The sequence below is a fragment of the Mustela nivalis genome (genome assembly GCF_964662115.1).
Source record: "Mustela nivalis genome assembly, chromosome: 2".
Classification (NCBI taxonomy): domain Eukaryota; kingdom Metazoa; phylum Chordata; class Mammalia; order Carnivora; family Mustelidae; genus Mustela; species Mustela nivalis.
In genome coordinates, this window is record NC_139021.1 from 99,143,745 (window position 1) to 99,162,711 (window position 18,967).

Sequence of the window (18,967 nt, forward strand, 5' to 3'; positions counted from 1 at the left end):
ACAGTGTTATGAATATGATGATGTAGGTAAAGCAGTAAGCAAAGTCCATGTCAAACATAAGCACTTCATTTATTCATCTGACTACCATTTATTCAATGCCTGCTCCATTCCGGGCACTGTTTAAGGAACTGGGAATGAGTGGGGAGGAAGACCTATAAAATCCCTGCCCTTGTGACACCTTCTAGGGAGGAAGGCAGACAATAAACAAATAACAAAGCACATACACATATCCTGATGTCAGAGAATGACACAAGCTCTAAAGAAACTTCGACCAATCTGAAAGGACTGAGAGGGTGGCAGGGACTAGTATAGAAAGGGCAGTCAGACAAGGCATCTCTGAGGAGGGGCTGTAATGACATCAGCGAGCAGCAGCAGCAGCAGTTAGGGATGACTTTAGTATCTATAGAGCCTTTAATGAGGGGGTTCAAGTGGATTATAAATGGACACCTCTTTTCTATAATTATTTAAAATTAGAGTCTACATAAATGTTGCCTAAAAATAATAGTTAAGCAAGATCATTGAATTTTCATTGTGGACAAATGCTAAAATATTCTTGGCGGGGGCCGCGGGGACGGAATATATCACCTGGCACTCAAACACAAGGCCTTAAACAGACTCACAGATCACATGATAATGGTATTAATGAATTTTCCTAACTAACAAGTAAGTAGCTTGAGTTGAGAAAGAAAAATATGCTCCCCCAATACAAAATATGAAGACACAATCATTCATTAAACGATTACTTACTTCACTTTCAGCAAAATGCCTCTCTCCCTTCAGGCACAGTGAAGATCGTCTCAGTGTCTTCTCATCTCCATCATCAAAAACTATGAAAGGAGAAAATATTAGAAACTACTGAAGGATTTTTCAAAGATTAACAAAGATGATATAAATTATCATTTAATTTTGAGTGCAAATGGAACTATTGTTTCAGAAGAGTACATCTGAAAATTAGTCCACGTTTTGTTTTCTGATAACTTCAAATACGGAGTATGTTTTCCAATTTCTAGTGATAACAAAATAATATACCTGAAATGAAAACATCTTCCCTAACCCAGAAAACATTAAAAGGGAAAAAAAAAAGTTAGCATTTTAGGAAAAAACAATCTAAATGTTAATTAACCCTTCTCAAAGTGGTCAAAGAAAGGCAAGTTTTCCAGCTGGTAATACTGACAGATTCACTGAAGAAAAAAAAAAAAAGAATACAAATTTATATATTCAGACTGCACCTAAAAAACTACTCTGCTTTTACTATTTAAAGCAGGGTAAACCTAAGCACTACAAACATTTCAGGGCGGATTATTCTTTATCACGAGGGCTATTCTGAACACTGTAGGATATTTAGCAGCTTCCCTGGCCTCTGGCCACTAGATGCCACTAGTGGCTACTCATTTCTGACAACCGAAAGTGTCCAGGGACACTGCCAAGTGCTCCCTGGGTGACAAATTCGCTCCCCATTGAAAATTACATATTTAAAGTACTAAAATGTCCCAACAAATTTACTGTAAGTTTATGCATACATGTAATATATTTATTTTATATTGTAATTTTAGCATATACTTACATTCCTCACAAATCATGGGAAAAAATACCTCTATTCTAAAGTTACCAGGCTTCGATTTTAGAAATGGCAATGTTTACCTAAGTAACAAAATTAGGTTCTTATATCTTAAGTGAAACTATGTGACACTGGATAAGTAACTTTTAGCACAATTTTTTAATGTTGTAACTAAAATATTCAATGATAATAATGTCAGATTTATGAGACTGAATACCGCACATAATTACGATCTAGGCTTACTACATAGAACATGCTCACAGTGTGGTCACCTACATAAAATCAAATTTTCCTGTCTCAAATTAAAATTTCCTCCCTCTTCACCAAGTTTTTTCTCATCCCACAAAAATATAAACAAAACTCATCTACACTATTTCAAAGGTCCATCAAATTTTGACAACATCAAAGACATTTTAACTAGGTGTTTACTCTCACCTATCAGGTCATTAAAGAATAAGAATTACTCCTATTCAATAAATAATACCAGGATAACTGGCTATTGATGGGGGGAATATGATATTTCAGAATGTCCAAATAAACACTTAAATAAATAAACTGTAGGTAAAATAAACAGCTCTTTGCAAAACAAAAATAAAACTAGAAACTGAAGAATACACTGGATAATAAATTTACAACACTGATGAAAGGAAGCCTTTTTAAACAAGATTCAAAACTAAAACTACAAAGCAAAAGGTGACCATAGGAAAAACTGACAATATGAAAACTGATAGCAGAAATAAAAGTAAATAGGAGAAAAGTATTTGCAACTAAGGTAGCAAGAGGTTTAATATTCAGAATATACAAAGATCTCATCTCCTAAAAATAAGAAAATGTAACCATGCCAGTAAGACAAGGGAGAGACTGGGAAGATCCTGTAAGATAGTAACGTGAAAGGGCACCCTGGGTGGCTCAGTTAGGCCTCCAAATCCTGGTTTCAGTACAGGTCACGATCTCATGGATCTTAAGATCAAGCCCCACTTCCAGCTCTGTGCTCAGCGGGGAGTCTGCTTGAGATTCTCTCATCTGCCCTTCCCCCAATTTACGTGTGTGAGCCCTTTCTCTCTCTAAAGTAAGTCTTTAAAAAAAAGAGAGAGAGAGAGAGAGAGAGAGAGAGAGATGGTGGCTATGTCAGTGGCTCAGCTGGTTAAGCATCTGCCTTCAGCTCAGGTCACAATCTCTGGGTCCTGGGATTGAGCACCACATCGGGCTTCCTACTCAGAGAGTCTGCTTCTCTCTCCTTCTCTCACTTTCTCTCCTCCTGTCTCTCCACTCTCCTTCCCACCCCTCCCCACTGGTCATTCTCTCTCTCTCTCAAATGAATAAACAAATCCCTCAAATCTCTCTCTCAAATGAAAATATATATATAAATAAATAAATAGATAGATGGTAACTGGAAGAAGAAAATACAAATAAAATGATGTTCCTGTCAATAAACATATGAAAAAATGTTCAATCTCACTAATAATCACAGGAGGGGAGTATTAAAACAAAACTGAGATACTACTTTGTATCCAAATAGGCATACATTTTTACAGATTATTAACATCAACTTTTACTTGGGCTGGGAAAATGAGTGCACTCATACACTGTCCATGGAAATGAATACCACCTTCTAGAAAAGCAGTTTTCACTACCTAAGTTTTAAACTACATTTCACTTCACCATGCCTGGTCCTCAATGTACACATATACCAGGGAAATACAAGAATAATGTACATGTACAAGACATTCAATCTAGCATTTACTGTAATGCCAAGAAAACTGTCAACATCATCAGTAAAAGAAAATAAATTATGGTACATCAAATATTACGAAACATACTATCATAATTAAAAGAAATTTCTCTGTTGCACAACATGAATATATTTAACACTACCAAAATGTGCACTTAAAATAAGATAGAAAAAAATTTCTCTAAGATATACACTTAAGTGCAAAAAGCTACAAATTCAACTGTATAATATATACACTAATTTCAAATTATACTTTATGCACATATTTATGAATTAAAAATTTTAAAGACCAGAAAGATTTAAAAAACATTAACAGCAAAACAAAACCAAAAAACATTAACAGTAATAATAACCTATGGCGTTAAGGGAGGACCTAAATCAAGGAAATTTTGATATGTATGATCTTCGAAAATACATTTTTAAAAGATTTATTCCCTTACCTACAGTGTACCAACTTGCATCTGTTAATTTATTGATAACAGCTTCCTGATATGCACCATCAAGGTTCTTCACTTCCACAATAGCTCCGACCTAAAGTGTTTTTAAAAAGTTAGAAAAAACTTTTAGAATGTAAGTGAACAAAACAAAAACTAGCTTTTTTTTTTTTTAACTGAGTGCATGGTGGTGAAGGATTAAAAAAAACTACTGATTTGATTTGATTGTCTTAAGGTACCAGCAGTTTTACCTACCACTGTTTTTGTACCATCAGTGAAAATGTCAACATACTAAAAAGGGTAAATAATATCTAAGTATTGTTATGAAAATAGTTTTGCCCTTATAAATTCCTTGAAAGGGGTCTTGGGAGCCCCCAGAGGTCTTTGGACCACACTTTGAGAACTATGATCTCTGAAGTTGACAATCCTTGACTCATATTAGTACTCCTCCTTCCAAGAAGCTGGAGAAAGGTAGAAACAGTTAAGAAAGAGCTGTGCTATCTCCTTAAGCGTTAAAATGTACCACTAATGACAATCATTTAAAATATTTTCCATCTAATCAAGAAAATGCCGGCAATTAAATTCATATTTGTCCTTATGGGTACCTCAAACTAAGAATCTTCTGCACAGTGAAGGAAATCATCAACAAAATGAAAAGGGAACCTACTGAGTGGGAGAAAATATCTGCAAATCATGTTTTTAATAATTTGATAATTATCCAATATATAGAGAGAGAACGCCTATAACTCAATAGCAAAAAAAAAAAAAAAAAAAAAAAACCACCAAAAAACCAATCTGATTAGCAAATGGATAGAAGATCTGAAGATCTGACATTTTTCCAAAGACACACATGGGGTCAACAGGTACATATAAGGATGAATGAAATCAAAACCACAATGAGATATCACCTTACACCTGTTAGAATGGCTATTATCAAAAAGACAACAAAAAGCAGTGTTAGCAAGGATATGGAAAAAAGGGAACCCTTGTGCACTATTGCTGGGAATATAAAATAAATTGGTACAGCAACTACAGTAACAGTATGGAGGTATTCAAGTTAAAAATAAAACTATGACCCACCAATTCCACTACTGGGCACCTATCCAAAGAAAAGGAAACATTAATTCAAAAAGGTATCAGCAACCCCATGTTCAATGCAGCATTATTTACAACAGCCAAGATATGGAAACAACCTTAGTATCCACTGGTGGATGCATGGATACAGAAATAAATAAATAAATAAATAAATAAATAAAAATATGCATGTGTATATATAACACACATATGTATGTATATAATGGAACATTATTTAGCCATAAAAAGGAAGGAAATTTTGCCATGTGCAACATGGATGTACTGAGGACATTATGCTAAGTGAGATAGAGAAAGACAAGTATTATATGATATCACTTACATGTGGAATCTAAAAAACAAAACAAACAGAAGCTCAAAGACATAGAGTACAGACTGGCTATTGCCACAGGTGGGAAGGGAGCGGGGAGTAGACAAAATGCGTAAAAGTGGTCAAAATGTACAAATTTCCGGTTTTAAAATAAATTAAGTCCTAAAGATGTAATGTACAGACAGCATGGTTACCACAGTCAGTAACACCATATTGAATATCTGGAAGTTGCTAAGAAGAGTAAATCTTAAAAGTCTCTATTATAAGCAAAAAAATAAAAAATTAAAAAATTAACTATGGATGGTGATGGATGTAACTAAACTTACTGTACTGATCAAACATCAAATCATTATGTTGTGTATCCAAAACTAATAAAATATTATGTCAATTATATCCCAATAAAAATAAAATATAAGTATCTGATCTTTATGGTGATAACAAAAAACAAACTTGCTCAGAGAAAGACTGTTAGCCCCACAAGAATTAACTGAGCTTTTCTTAAATGACTACAGTCAGTAAATACATGGTACCATTTTTTGTATTTAGAAGTAGTCTAGGTATTACCTTTCATCTGAACTCATAAGAAAATATATTGAGATCAAATGACCATCACTTTTGGTGGTTTATTTCCTCTAAGAGAAATATTTATCCAAATGCGGACACTTTCTATTAGGTAATAGAAAGCTATGAAGCATATCAGGGAACAACTTAAAATCTATACACACACACACAAACAAAAAACAATAGACAAAAGAAAATACTTTTAACAATCTTGAGATAAAATTTAATATACCTGCCTATGTCAAAATCAAAATCTTTAGCCCTAATCATAGACAAAGAACAATTTAATAAAGTAAAAAAAGCCAAACAAGTAAAATAAACCAACTGTACCATAAAGAGGCAGGGGCAGAAGGAGAAAAAGAGGGCCTTAGGATACAAAGTGGTTGCCTTTTCTATCTCTTCACAACACTGAGTGTATTTTGTAGCTGGTAGGAGCTGGCCTGAGCCAATGTGAACAGGGCGGCAGTCAGTGAGAGCTATGCTGGTGTGCTTCTGAGGCAAGAACACAAATAAGGCACAGAATTCTATGTGTTCTGAACATTCAGAGGGCACACGCTTCAATGACAAGAATTTTGGCTCTGTCATCGCTGGCTGGCATGGCCAGATTATTTTACGTCCCTTTAGTGTCTTCTGTGAAGGGCTGTTAGAATTATGTAAGACAGTATGTGTAGGGATGCCTGGGTGGCTCAGTTGGTTAAGCGGCTGCCTTCGGCTCAGGTCATGATCCCAGGGTCCTGGGATCGAGTCCCACATCGGGCTCCTTGCTCGGCAGGGAGCCTGCTTCTCCCTCTGCCTCTAGCCTGCCACTCTGTCTGCCTGTGCTTGTGCTCTGTATCTCTCTCTATATATATATAACAAATAAATAAAAATCTTTAAAAAAAAAAAAAAAGACAGTATGTGTAAAAGACTTATTAGCCCAGCACTAGCACATACTAAGTGCTAAATAAATGGTGGCAAGCATCATATTATAAGTATACACATTTTGGGGTTTTTTGTCCCTGCAAGTCATGAACATGTGCATGTAGCATTAAAAATGGCACCTACAAAACAGGAATGGTAGAAAATAATTTTTGTAAGGCAAGATTTTTTTTTTTTAATTACAAGCTTTAGCTCTCTATAGTGCCTACTAATGCTCTAGGGATCCAATTAAAAATCTTTCAATCAAAAAAAGAAGTCTTCCAATCAATCACAAACAAACAACTGGCAGATACACATATCTAATTCTCCCAAAGTACAGCTGTGTCGGTAAAGAATTTTTCTTGTATCTATAAATGTTTCTTCAATTCTGTTAGCATTTCTTAAAACTCATCCAGGCAGGCCATTTTCCAATTTTCAGACATTCTCAAGGGCCAAAGAGCACACAGTGGCGGCCCACACATTCCCTTCAGCTTGCTCACTAGTAGAAAGTAGAACAGCACTGATTTCATCCACCAGTGAGGAGAAATGAATGCAAATAAATAAAACTATCTGTATGTAACATGCTTAACACTTTGTCGGATAACCCTTAAAAAAATTCATTTGCCTGTAGCTGTTTCAACAAATTAGCACTCTAAAAGCTCTTTGGGGCTCCTCGGCAGCTCAGTCAGTTAAATATCTACCTTCAGCTCAGGGCATGATCTCAGGGTCCGGGGATCAAGCCCCATGTTGGGCTCCCTGCTCAGAGAGGAGTCTGGTTCTCCCTGTCCCTCTGCCCTTCCCCATGCTCTTTCTCTCTCAAATAAATAAATAAAATCTTAAAATAAATAAATAAATAGAAGCCCTGAGGTTCTTACCATGTTGGAATTTTTCCCTCACTTTTCACATTGTCACAGAACCTCCCTCACTTAATCCCTAATTCATCACCCATTAATTCTGGAAGTACAACATGGTAAAAAGGAAACAGATAGTAAATAAAAACCAGTCAATGCTTCCTTGATGTTTACTTCATTTCTAAACACAGGTTCTCTTATAACATCAAGTTTCACTGAACATTCTACTGTTTTCTACTGGCCTATTTAGAGAGAACTATGTTTATCAACTCAAAAACAGCCAATGATTAAAAAGAAATGACCACGTATAATTTTTAATGTCTCCCATTGAAGCATTAGAATTAATAATGAATAAATAAATGAATTACCTTTAGTGGGCCCTTTATGTGGTCATCCTGAACTTCCACTGTTGAAGAATCATGCCTAAATGTTACCTAGAGATCACAAATTTAATTAGCAACAAGCCCCCACACACACACAAAATCAAGTGACACAAGTTCATCAACGAATGAATTTGTTCTCATTACAAGTAATCTAACACAGCTGTCTAGTATATATAATTCTCACTCCCTAACCAGATTAACTGAAAATTTTATTATTTTAGACAGACAATTTTCCAGAATAAATCAGCTGGTGTTTCATATATTAGACTTTATTCAATACTATTAGCTATTACCTTAGTAATATAATTTCCTTTCCTAAAAAAAAGGAGGGGAGGGAAAAACAGGTGGAGACCTTAGGGTATTAGGTCCTCTATCATTCTTGGAAGACCTAGTTTAATAATAAGCTATAGCTTATTTAGTAGCAACATTTACTGAGAGCTAAGCATCAGGCTCAAGCATTAAACACAATCTTTACAACAACCTTATTAGGTAGGTATGATGGTTCCCACTTTGTTGATAAGAAAACTGAGGAGCAGAAAGAATAAGTAACTGGTCCAAGATCACAGAACAGGTAACACAGTAGAGCTGAGACTCAAACTTAAGCGGTCAAGCTCCCGAAGTTTACTGTACTCTGTATCAGTACAGGAAGCAGAGAATAGGAAACCAGATGTGAGGAGATTACGTAAAAACAAGGGTTCAAGTTTAAATATTAGTTAGTGAAATATTAGTTAGCATTAGTTGGTGAAAATAAGACAGCTTCAAGTATTCAATGTAAGAAAGCTGTTTTCCCTATACAAAGCAACAGCTCTTACAGGGATTCAACCATCAACATGGTCTTACCAGACGTCTCTGGTACTACATCTACGGAATGTGCTCACAAAGAAGTTGTGAAGAGATGTCTTATAGCATCCCAGGCATTTTTGTCACACAAAAGCATTACTATGCTTTATTTAAATTATGTGTTTAATTATTTCTGTCACTCGCTCAGACTATAAACCACTGTAAGCCACTGACGGAGATCAGATTTTAACACTGGAGTTTCAAAACCTAATACAGTACCTAGCACACAGTAAATGTTTGATCAATGAAAACTGATGAGGAAGAAGTAGATCAACAAACTGTTGAAAATGTATGAACTTTATTTGAATCATAAACAAATCAGAAGTATACCACTGTATCTGTTGAGAAAATAATTAACTTTGAATTACAAACAGATTTTTAGAGCAGCCAAAAAGATTAACAAGTTTTAGGTATCTGTTATTTATAAGGCACAAGGTACTGGTACTCTGTGCTATCAACAGAAGCAGGAAAGACTAACAGTTCTCTTCCTTTTATTAATAGCAAGAAATGGCAAGAGTGATATATGCCATTTAGCTGGTTCATTCATTACACAGCAACACCCAGCTGAGACTGCAAGTCAGAGCTAAAATCCAGCCTATGCTCTGCAAACCAAAGCAGGGGTCCTAGAGTAAAACTGATCCTGTCCAAAGGGAACACCTTTTTCTAACACTGAAGTCTAACCTGCATGCCAAATTCTACTAAAGAAGCGATCTACCAGGAGGGAAAGCGTTTATCTGACAGTAAGGTATTGCATGTGCTAGTAGGAGCTCCGTCTGCATTTCCAAGATAGTAGTGGCAAAAAAAATGAGTGCTCAGGGAACACCAGTGTGTGAAATCAGAACAGGGAATGCCACTGTAAGAACACCATAAGAGTACCCACAAAAATCAAATCACGGAAGAGCGGACAGGTACCACATGTGTGAAACTAAAGGCATGGTGTGACCAAGACCAGACTCCTCCAGTTGATTTAAAGGTTTTAACCACAATGGATCTTAATTAGAAATGTAAATCAGAATCACAGGAAGCTTTTCTCAACACATCCATGCACACAGAAAGAAGCTAGAATACAGGCACGGAAAAAGCTCCAGAAGAGAATCTGAAACTCTCCACTGGACATACACCTCTGTGGCCTGTTTGACTTAGTGATATTCAAACCAATGTTTTACAGGGTATCTGCTAATCTGCACTATAAATCCTCTGAGGACAAAGATCAGGTCATCCCCATATCCCCAACCTCCTTCCACCTAACAGTACCCTACACAGTTTACCACTTAGTAAATAACTGACAAATGAATAAATATCTACCTTTAAATATTTCACTTGTCCTATATTTTTCAACACTGATAGTTTACTAAAATGTAAACAATTACATTTCTTTTTCTGTATTATCTGAGACAAAACACAAGTATTTAAGATTTTTTTAAAGAAAGATAAGGAAATCAACAACTAGATCTACCTTATTTTATTGTTATCTAAAACACCATCAATTATAAATCACATCTCAATTTGATGGTTAAAATGGTGGAGGATGGTCTAAACCAAATGGGGCACCTGACTGACTCAGTCAGTGGGTTAAATCCTCTGCCTTCACCTCAGGTCATGATCCCAAGGTCCTGAGGCTCTCTGCTCAGTGGGGAACCTGCTTCCTCCTCTCTCTCTGTCTGCCTTTCTGCCTACTTGTGATCTCTTGTCTGTCAAATAAAAATTTGAAAAAAAAAAAAAAATTAAACTACATGATTTCTAAGGTCCTTTCCAGCTCTAAAAGGCTAACAACACAAACAGTACAAAGTCTGTCTATACTGACATGTCATTCAAAATATCAATTTGTAATAATCTAACTTCATCCGAATTAGAATACTTTAAAATCCCAAATAATGTTTTGTTTTCAAGTATTTGACAACCCTTATATAGAAACTAAACCCACCTTGCAGAAAAAAGTCTTAAATATACACACCAAAAAAAAGTTTAAATATCAAATACTGAATGTATAAAATCTACATATACTGTACCTTGACTTTGACAAGTCTTTTTGCTGTCTTGATCTTAGCTTCACAAAAGGCTCCTCTGTATTTAGCACTCACATCAGTGCCCACTGTCAAATAGGGAGGTTCATCAAGGGCCTAAAATGCAAACAAATACAATTAGATTTAAAGTCTCTTAATTCTTTAGCACAATTACACTTCGGACTGGCAGATCTAATCCTATGGTAGCTATAAAAGTTGTAGTAATTGAATGTATTTGTTAACAAGAACCATCTACAAAATACTCTAACTTAAAAACAAGTAAAGGTGTGCCTGGGTGGCTCAGTGGGTTAAGCCTCTGCCTTCAGCTCAGGTCATGATCCCAGGGTCCTGGGATCAAGACCAGAGTCAGGCTCTCTGCTCAGCGGGGAGCCTGCTTCCCTCCCCCTCTCTGCCTGCCTCTCTGCCTACTCATGATCTCTCTCTCTCTCTCAAATAAATAAATAAATAGAATCTTAAAAAAAAAAAAGATTCCCATGCTAACTGCAGACCATGTTTAAAAAAGAAAACAAAAACAAGTAAAATCTATGTATCAAAAAAATCTACTTTAGATGTACATCATATAAAATAAAAATGAATCCTTTTTCTATATAGACTACATATAGCCCATGATATGAATACGCTTAATCACAAGTTTATCATTCCATCTATCCAATCATTCAAGTATTTATTTACTCTATGACCATCTAAAGAGAAGGCAGATCCTTAAAAGCCTCAAAATTTTAGGCTACATCTTAAGAAGCCACCCAGATTCCAAATAGCTTTGTCATATCCCTACCTAGACAATTCAAAGGTATAATAGGAGGGGTGGGAAGAATTACATCTCTTTCAAACAAACGGAGAAAACTATAAGAAGAAATCCAATCTGAGAAATCGTAAATACTTTGGGATGAGTTCACTACTTATTTATCCTTAACATGTTAAATATTTTAAGTTTCCTCTCTTGTGATTCTATTTTTTTTTAATTATGTGTGTGATTTAGTTTTTTAACAGTCCTAATCTAGCTGCTCTGACTCTTTACAATCATGTACATTTCTCTATAAGATCTATAATTTTAAGGAGTTCTGCTTATATTAATTAATGCATAATCAAAGAAAGTTTATGTAAGTAACTTTTTGCAATATGTTTTATAGGAAATACTAATATCCTGAGATGTTCCACCAAAAAGAAAAGAAGGAGAAAGTTTAGGAAAATCAGTTTATTGAATGAACCCCCCCTACTCTGCCTCATTGTCCAAAGAAACCCTTTTTTCTATTAACATCTATTAACATCTTGTAGAAATTTTATAGACCAGGAGGAAAAATGCTGTTAATATAGCAGTGAGTGATGAAAATACAGATTTCATTTGGATGGATCTTAAATTAATCCCAACAGTTGTGGATAATACACATAAGGAACGATCTATCCAAAAAAAAAAAAAAAAGACATATAGTCTAATGACATACCAAAAGTATTATAATCAAATAATTGTAACTTTTTTTTTAAAAGGTGGGAAGTAGCCCATAAACCAAGACAAAGTTACTACAACTAAAAATATCAGGGTGACCTTCTTAATAGCCATTTGTTTCACATTCTATTTATTTCATGGAAAGGATTTTTTAAAATAACACAAAATATATCAAGTATATGAATTTTAAAATCTACATGGGGGGGAGGGAGTGAGCTGGCCCAGTCAGTAAAGCACAGGACTCTTGATCTTGGAGCTGTGGGTTTTAGTCCCACGTTGGACATAGTTACTTTAAAAAAAAAAAAAAAAAAAAAAAAAAAAAAAAAGTTAAAAAAAAAATCTACCTAGGAAAACACATTTATTTCAATTCATTTATGTCATAACACAAGTATACCCTCACAGAAAGACAATAACTTCTGAATTACTACCACTAAAATTTGTTGATATCATTGACTACAGTTTGATAACTTTGTACTGCTCTTGCACCTAAAATTTAAAAATATATTTTTCTACTTTACCTACTTGTCTTAAGCCTCTTATAGTATCATTTTCCTTGGTCAAATTCTTGGTTAAATTCCAGACAAGCTAGTGGCTTTATTATACAAAGAATATGAAACAGACACACAACATTTTGCCCAGAAATTTTAAGAAAATTTCAGGAACACATCAATTCCCTTTGTGGTTCAACTGGTATTGTGTGTTACTGCTACAAAAGCAAATGGTGGGGCTGTCTTCATGACTATTAAACATTACTCTCCACAACTTGCAAACCTCTTCCATTAATACATCCTGCCTTATTAGCCAGTAAATTTTATTTTCATGGACAAATAGTATACTTAAAGTAATACTGATGAGAAACAAGAAACTGTGAAACACAGGAAAAAAACAAGAAAACTAAAAGTTGAACATTTATGCCTACTCAAAAAAAATGTTTAAGAAGTGATACTTTTTTTTTTTTAAGATTTTATTTATTTATTTGACAGACAGAGATCACAAGTAGGCAGAGAGGCAGGTAGAAAGAGAGAGAGGAGGAAGCAGGCTATCCGCGGAGCGGACAGCCCGATGAGGGGCTCGATCCCAGGACCCTGGGATCATGACCTGAGCCGAAGGCAGAGGCTTTAACCCACTGAGCCACCCAGGCGCCCCAAGAAGTGATACTTTTTAAAAACATTTTTATTAAAGAGTACTGTGAACAAAAAAGGGAATAGAATAGTAATATATTTAGACTACTTATATACAGAAAACCATTTACGTATTTTCATTAACATTCATACCAAACCCTGGCAATATGCCAATGATAGCAATCTATCGATATGTTTACTGAGATTTATTCAACTTAAATTTGAAGATATTTTTCCCCAAAACCAAGCCTATCTCACATCCTTACCAACATAAAAATCCATGCTAACAGAAAAGAGTAATAATTACCTCAAATATTGTGGAGGCAAATTATTATTCTGAAGGGTAGTATTTCCCTTCCTTCAGAACACATGAAAAGGAATTAGCAAAACACATAAAGAAAATGTCTATTACAAAAATACTTGAGAAGGGAAACCAAAGTCTAATAAACACCTGCTAAAACTGAAACACACTGTTAGAACAGTGTTAATCTGTTAAAGGCAACACGTGATCTTACTTTTCTGCCTCTATAATTTTGTTTTGTATCATCTTAGGTAAGTTACTTTTCTGTTCCTGAATTCTCATTATTAGATGAACGTAAGAATTTGAATTCTGTATACCTCTGTCTAATGAGTGTGTTTCTCAAAGTATAGGGGTTACAGAGGTCAAAATGGGACACTGAGAAACATAATCATCTAGAAGTGAAACTATGCTAACCAAAATATGAATGAGAATTTCTACAGAAAAACAAATGAAATCCATAACCTACCTACATGGTCAGACTTGTGTACATAATTTTAGCAGAGCATAAATTATTGTATCATTAGTAAAACATAAGGTAATAAAGCAGACCAACAGCACAGGCAGAAAAGACAAGGTCCTTACCCCAGCTCTATTCTTTACACTAACTAGATGAGTTCTGTAGGCTACTAAGCCTCTCTAACCTTCAGTGTCCATATTAGGAAAACATAGTCAATATTAAAAAGCACTCAATTACGATGCCTCAAGTATTTAGCTATTAACAATTACTTTTACTATTAGGAAACACTCAAGGTGGGCAAACAAGTCATTAAACCAATGTAAATTCAGATTTGACACACCCTCTTTTTTTTTTTTTAAGATTTTATTTATTTGAGAGAGAGAGAGAGAAACAGATGCACACACAGGGAAACAGGCCAAGGGAGACAGAATATCTCAAGCAGACTTCAAAGAGAAAGCAGAACCCGACACGGGACCCGATTCCATGACCCTGTGATCATGGCCTAAACTGAAATCAAGAATGCTTTGCTTAACCAACTGAGCCACCCAGGTGCCCTGATGAGCAATAATTTAAAATGAGGTACTGCGAGCGCCTGGGTGGCTCAGATCATGATCTCAGGGTCCTGGGATCCAGCCCCACATCACATGGCTCCCTGCTCAGCAGGAAGCCTGATTTTGCCTCTCCCACTCCCCAGGCTTGTGTTCCCTCGCTTGCTGTCTCTGTCTCTAACAAATAAATAAATAAATAAAATTTTTAAGGAATTTTTAAAAAATAAGATGAGGTTTTGCCTCTAGCATTTTAAAAGAAAAAAAGGAGGTACCTGGGTGGTTCTGTCAGTTTAGCTTTCTCTAGAAATGCAAAAATAATCATATATTTGTTGTATTATATATATATATAAAATATATACACAATAAAGATGGGAATAACTGCTAAAAAGGGATTAACCAATGGGAAAGGGAATGGAATGGAGGGATACGTATATAAAAATAAAAATATTTCATTCAAAATGTCTTCCTGTTCTTTATTTTTTAATTTTTAGAGAGAGAGAGAAGGTGTACACAGAGGGGGAGAGAGACTCTAAGCAGGCTCCATGCTCAGCACAGAGTCTGAGGCAGCAGGGCTCAATCTCACGACCCCGAATCATGACCTGAGCCGAAATCAGGAAATGGATGGCAACTGAGCCACCCAGGCATCCCAGTCTTCCTGTCTTTTTCTTTTCTTTTCTTTTTTTTTTTTTTTAAAAAAGAGGCTTCTTTTTTGTTACAAGTGGTATGTATTCTTTGCATTTTAAAATGTATACTGGGGGGGAGGCACACCTGGGTGGCTCAGTCTGCCTTTGGCTCAGATCATGATCCGGGAGTCCTAAGATCGAGCCCTGCATCAGGCTCCCTACTTAGTGGGGAGCCTGTTTCTCCTTCTCCCTCTGCTTGTGCTCTCTCACTTTCTTGCTCACTCTCTCTCAAATAAATAAAATCTTAAAAAATATATATATATATTTCCTCTCCCACTCCCTCGGCTCCCCTCCCCTCCCCCTTATGTGCATGCGCTCTAAGAAAATAAAAATGGGGGACGCCTGGGTGGCTCAGTTGGTTAAGCAGCTGCCTTCAGCTCAGGTCATGATCCCACCGTCCTGGGATCAAGTCTCATATCAGGCTCCTTGCTTGGCAGGGAGCCTGCTTCTCCCTCTACTCTGCCTGCCACTCTGTCTGCCTGTGCTCGCTCTCGCTCCTCTCTCTCTGACAAATAAATAAATAAAATCTTAAAAAAAAAAAAAAGAAAGAAAGAAAATAAAAATGGGGCACCTGGGTGGCTCAGTGGGTTTAAGTCTCTGCCTTCGGCTCAGGTCATGATCTCGCGGTCCTGGAATCAAGCCCCACATCAGGCTCCCTGCTTGGCGGGGAGCCTGCTTCCCCCTCTCTCTCTGCCTGCCTCAATGCCTACTGTGATCTCTCTCTGTGTGTCAAATAAATAAAACCTTAAAAAAAAAAAAAGAAAAGAAATGAAAAATGAGTAAAAATAAAACGTATACTCAGGAACACTTCAAACATATATAAAAGAAGATGAGACTCTATAATAAATCCCCCATATACTCACAGTCTGGGTCCTACAATTATCAACACAATCTTGTCTCATCTATACTCCCACTCATTCTTCCTAAACAATGATTATTTTGAAAGAAATCCAGATATTACATCACTTCATGAGAAGAGTAAAGAGTATTATAATCTAAAGGGGAAAAAAAGTATTCTAATCTGTAGTAATTGGGATCAAATCTACCACTTAGTAGCTAGATGACCTTGGGCTAGCACCTCTGTACCTCAGGATAAAAGTGACTATCTCAAAGGGATGAAATGTGAAATGCTACCTGTAAAGTGCTTGGAACAAGGCTCAGCATACACTGCCAAACAGACTGTTACTATTACTTAATAATTTGGAAGAAATGTGTCATTAAAAAAATTTTGAAGTCCTACACAAAAGAGATTCCACACAAATAGAAGAGAAGCCAGTGTAACTGGGCATAATACGGAGGAGGCTGGGGAGGATATATTTAAATATTATCCCCCTCATTCAATTCAGAAATAAAGTAATCCTGTTGATTCTAATAGCAACAGAGGTTAAAGTGTTTGTGGTGTTGCTCCATTATGAAGTACATCACAACCCTTTAGTACAGTGGAAAGAAAACCAAGACTGTATACCTATTCTAGGGCTCCTGGCCTTTGGTGCAAGAGATATACAAAGAATTATTCAGCTGGTTCATTAAATTACCTGGACCAACACTGACCCTGTTAGACACACATGTCTTTAAACCAGAAAAAACTCTTTAGCTTCTCTTTTTGCTCTGCTTCTCTGATTTTGGTCAATAATATGTACCATCTCAGAGGCTAAAATAAAATATTATGCAGGACCTCCATGCCAAAAAGGAAATTAAACTACTAAATTACCATCCCTTTGTTTAGCAAACAGAACAGTTTTCTAGTTGTCAAGGCAACGGCTACCTCACAGTTATCCAACATTGCTTAAACAATTATTTTTCTAGTCAATCTACCAAATGCCCTAACTGGCACCTAAAAACCATTGAATTCTATGGGAACACTAAAAAGCATAAGAGATTTTTAGATTAGCTATTGGTAGGTAATAATCCTTTAAGAAGCCAAAATGCCAGTGAAACATACAAGTGTCCAAAGGAATCAACAGTGATTTCTAATATGCCTTGGGCTGTAGCACACCAAGTATTTGAAGTAAGCTTCAGAAAGACAATCAATTCTCCAAATGGCTGATTAATGTTGACACTGCCTAGGAAATATTCAGTTTTTCAAGATCTATTTTTTAAAAAACAAAATATGCCTAATGACATTTTATTGAGGTATTTTCTTCAGAAGGGTAAGCATTTAAACTGGTTGCGGCAGTGCCAATGCAGCCAGGAGAAACAGAGAACACGAGTATTAAATTTGATGCTAAAACCCTCAGTAAGTAAATGTACTTAAACACATAGTGTAACAATAAATCTAGGAAAATGACCTTTTGTATATGACAATCTCAAAGAGACATTAAAACAACAGTGGAAATAATTCCAACAGATGAATGAATGAAAAAATAAACCTATATGCCAAAGGGTATGTCATTTAAAAATGAAAATGCACAATTTCTGAGAACATTAAAAAAACTAAGTACATCGAAGAAATAAAGAAAACTGTGTAATCTAAATCTAACTTTAAAATCTTCTGTGGGACCATATCCTTTCTTCCTTTTCATGGGTACTAAGGACATGGGGTAGTAGTGAGGCATAAGGGTTGGGACACAAGAGGGACAGGACAGATGCTGACTATACAAGGTAACGAGGAGGCGGCTGTGAGAGTCACATGGAAGCACAGGCCGACCCTGTGGCTAAGGACATGGTGCGAGCTGAGCAGGGACAGGAAATGAGCAGCATAATTAAATTTGTTACACTCACCAAATAAGTAAACTGACTGATCAAATAAGTAAATATACTGAGGATAGTGGGGCCATGTTTCTCACTGCCAAAGATATTTAAAAGGAAGGAAGGGGAAAGGCCAAAAAGAAGACTAAGGTGGCATGCCTGGGTGGTGAAGTTGTTTTAAGTGTCAGACTCTTGGTTTCAGCTCAGGTTGTGATCTCAGAGGTGGTGAGATCCAGTCCTGCGTCGGACTCTGTGCTGGAAGGGGAGCGTGCTTAAGATTCACTGTCTCTGGGGCGCCTGGGTGGCTCAGTTGGTTAAGTGTCTGCCTTCGGCTCAGGTCATGATCCCAGGGTGCTGGGATCGAGCCCTGCATCAAGCTCTTTCCTCAGTAGGGAGCCTGCTTCTCCCTCTTTCTCTGCCTGCTGCTCCCCCTTGCTTGTGCTCTCTCTCTGTCAAAGAAATAAAATCTTAAAAAAAAAAAAAGAAGAAGAAGAAATCTAAGGTATTGGCCTGGAATTAGAAATATATATTCATGGAGTGCCTGGGTGGCTCAGTTGGTTAAAAGCATCTGCCTTTAGCTCAGGTCATGATCCCAGGCCCTAAGATGGAGTACCACATCAGGCTCCCTGCTCAGTGGGGAATCTGCTTCTCCCTTCTCCCTCTGCCCCTCCCTCTTTCCTCTGCCCCTCTCCCGGCTTGTGCTCTCTCTCAAATAAAATCTTAGGAAAAAAAAAGAAATATAAATTCTTGATTACTTAATATACGCACACAGAAAAATGAACAGTTACAGATGTGTGTATATATATGCATGCATGTGCACATAAATACATACATATATTTTCCTAATTCTGTACACCTAGAAGGCCCAATAGCAACTGACAGCCCAGCAACAAAAAAAACATACCAATAGCCCATCTCTTGATTTCTAAATCCCATCCTACTTTAAAAGAAACCAAAGATCTTCGGAGAAATGGCTGACTTCGAAGTTGGGCACAGAAACTACAAGAAGAATCTGAAACATATTGAGCCAGAGAGTAAGGAAA

At 36.4% G+C, this 18,967-nt stretch overlaps 1 protein-coding gene across 10 annotated transcripts in view; it reads right to left on the reverse strand.

Annotated features, from left to right (window-relative positions):
* Window positions 1-18,967, reverse strand: part of ARID4B (AT-rich interaction domain 4B) — a 146,351-nt gene that overhangs the window by 76,791 nt on the left and 50,593 nt on the right. For all 10 annotated transcript variants that reach the window (XR_014308840.1, XR_014308841.1, XM_082720733.1 and 7 more), the window contains exons 3-6: window positions 10,668-10,778; window positions 7,804-7,869; window positions 3,731-3,821; window positions 748-827 (exon numbers count right to left, since the gene is read on the reverse strand). Coding sequence is in view for 8 of the 10 variants with exons in the window: in XM_082720733.1 (XP_082576859.1) it covers window positions 748-827; window positions 3,731-3,821; window positions 7,804-7,869; window positions 10,668-10,778 (348 nt within the window). In the remaining 2 variants the exon portion in view is untranslated. The remainder of the gene's footprint in view (window positions 1-747; window positions 828-3,730; window positions 3,822-7,803; window positions 7,870-10,667; window positions 10,779-18,967) is intronic.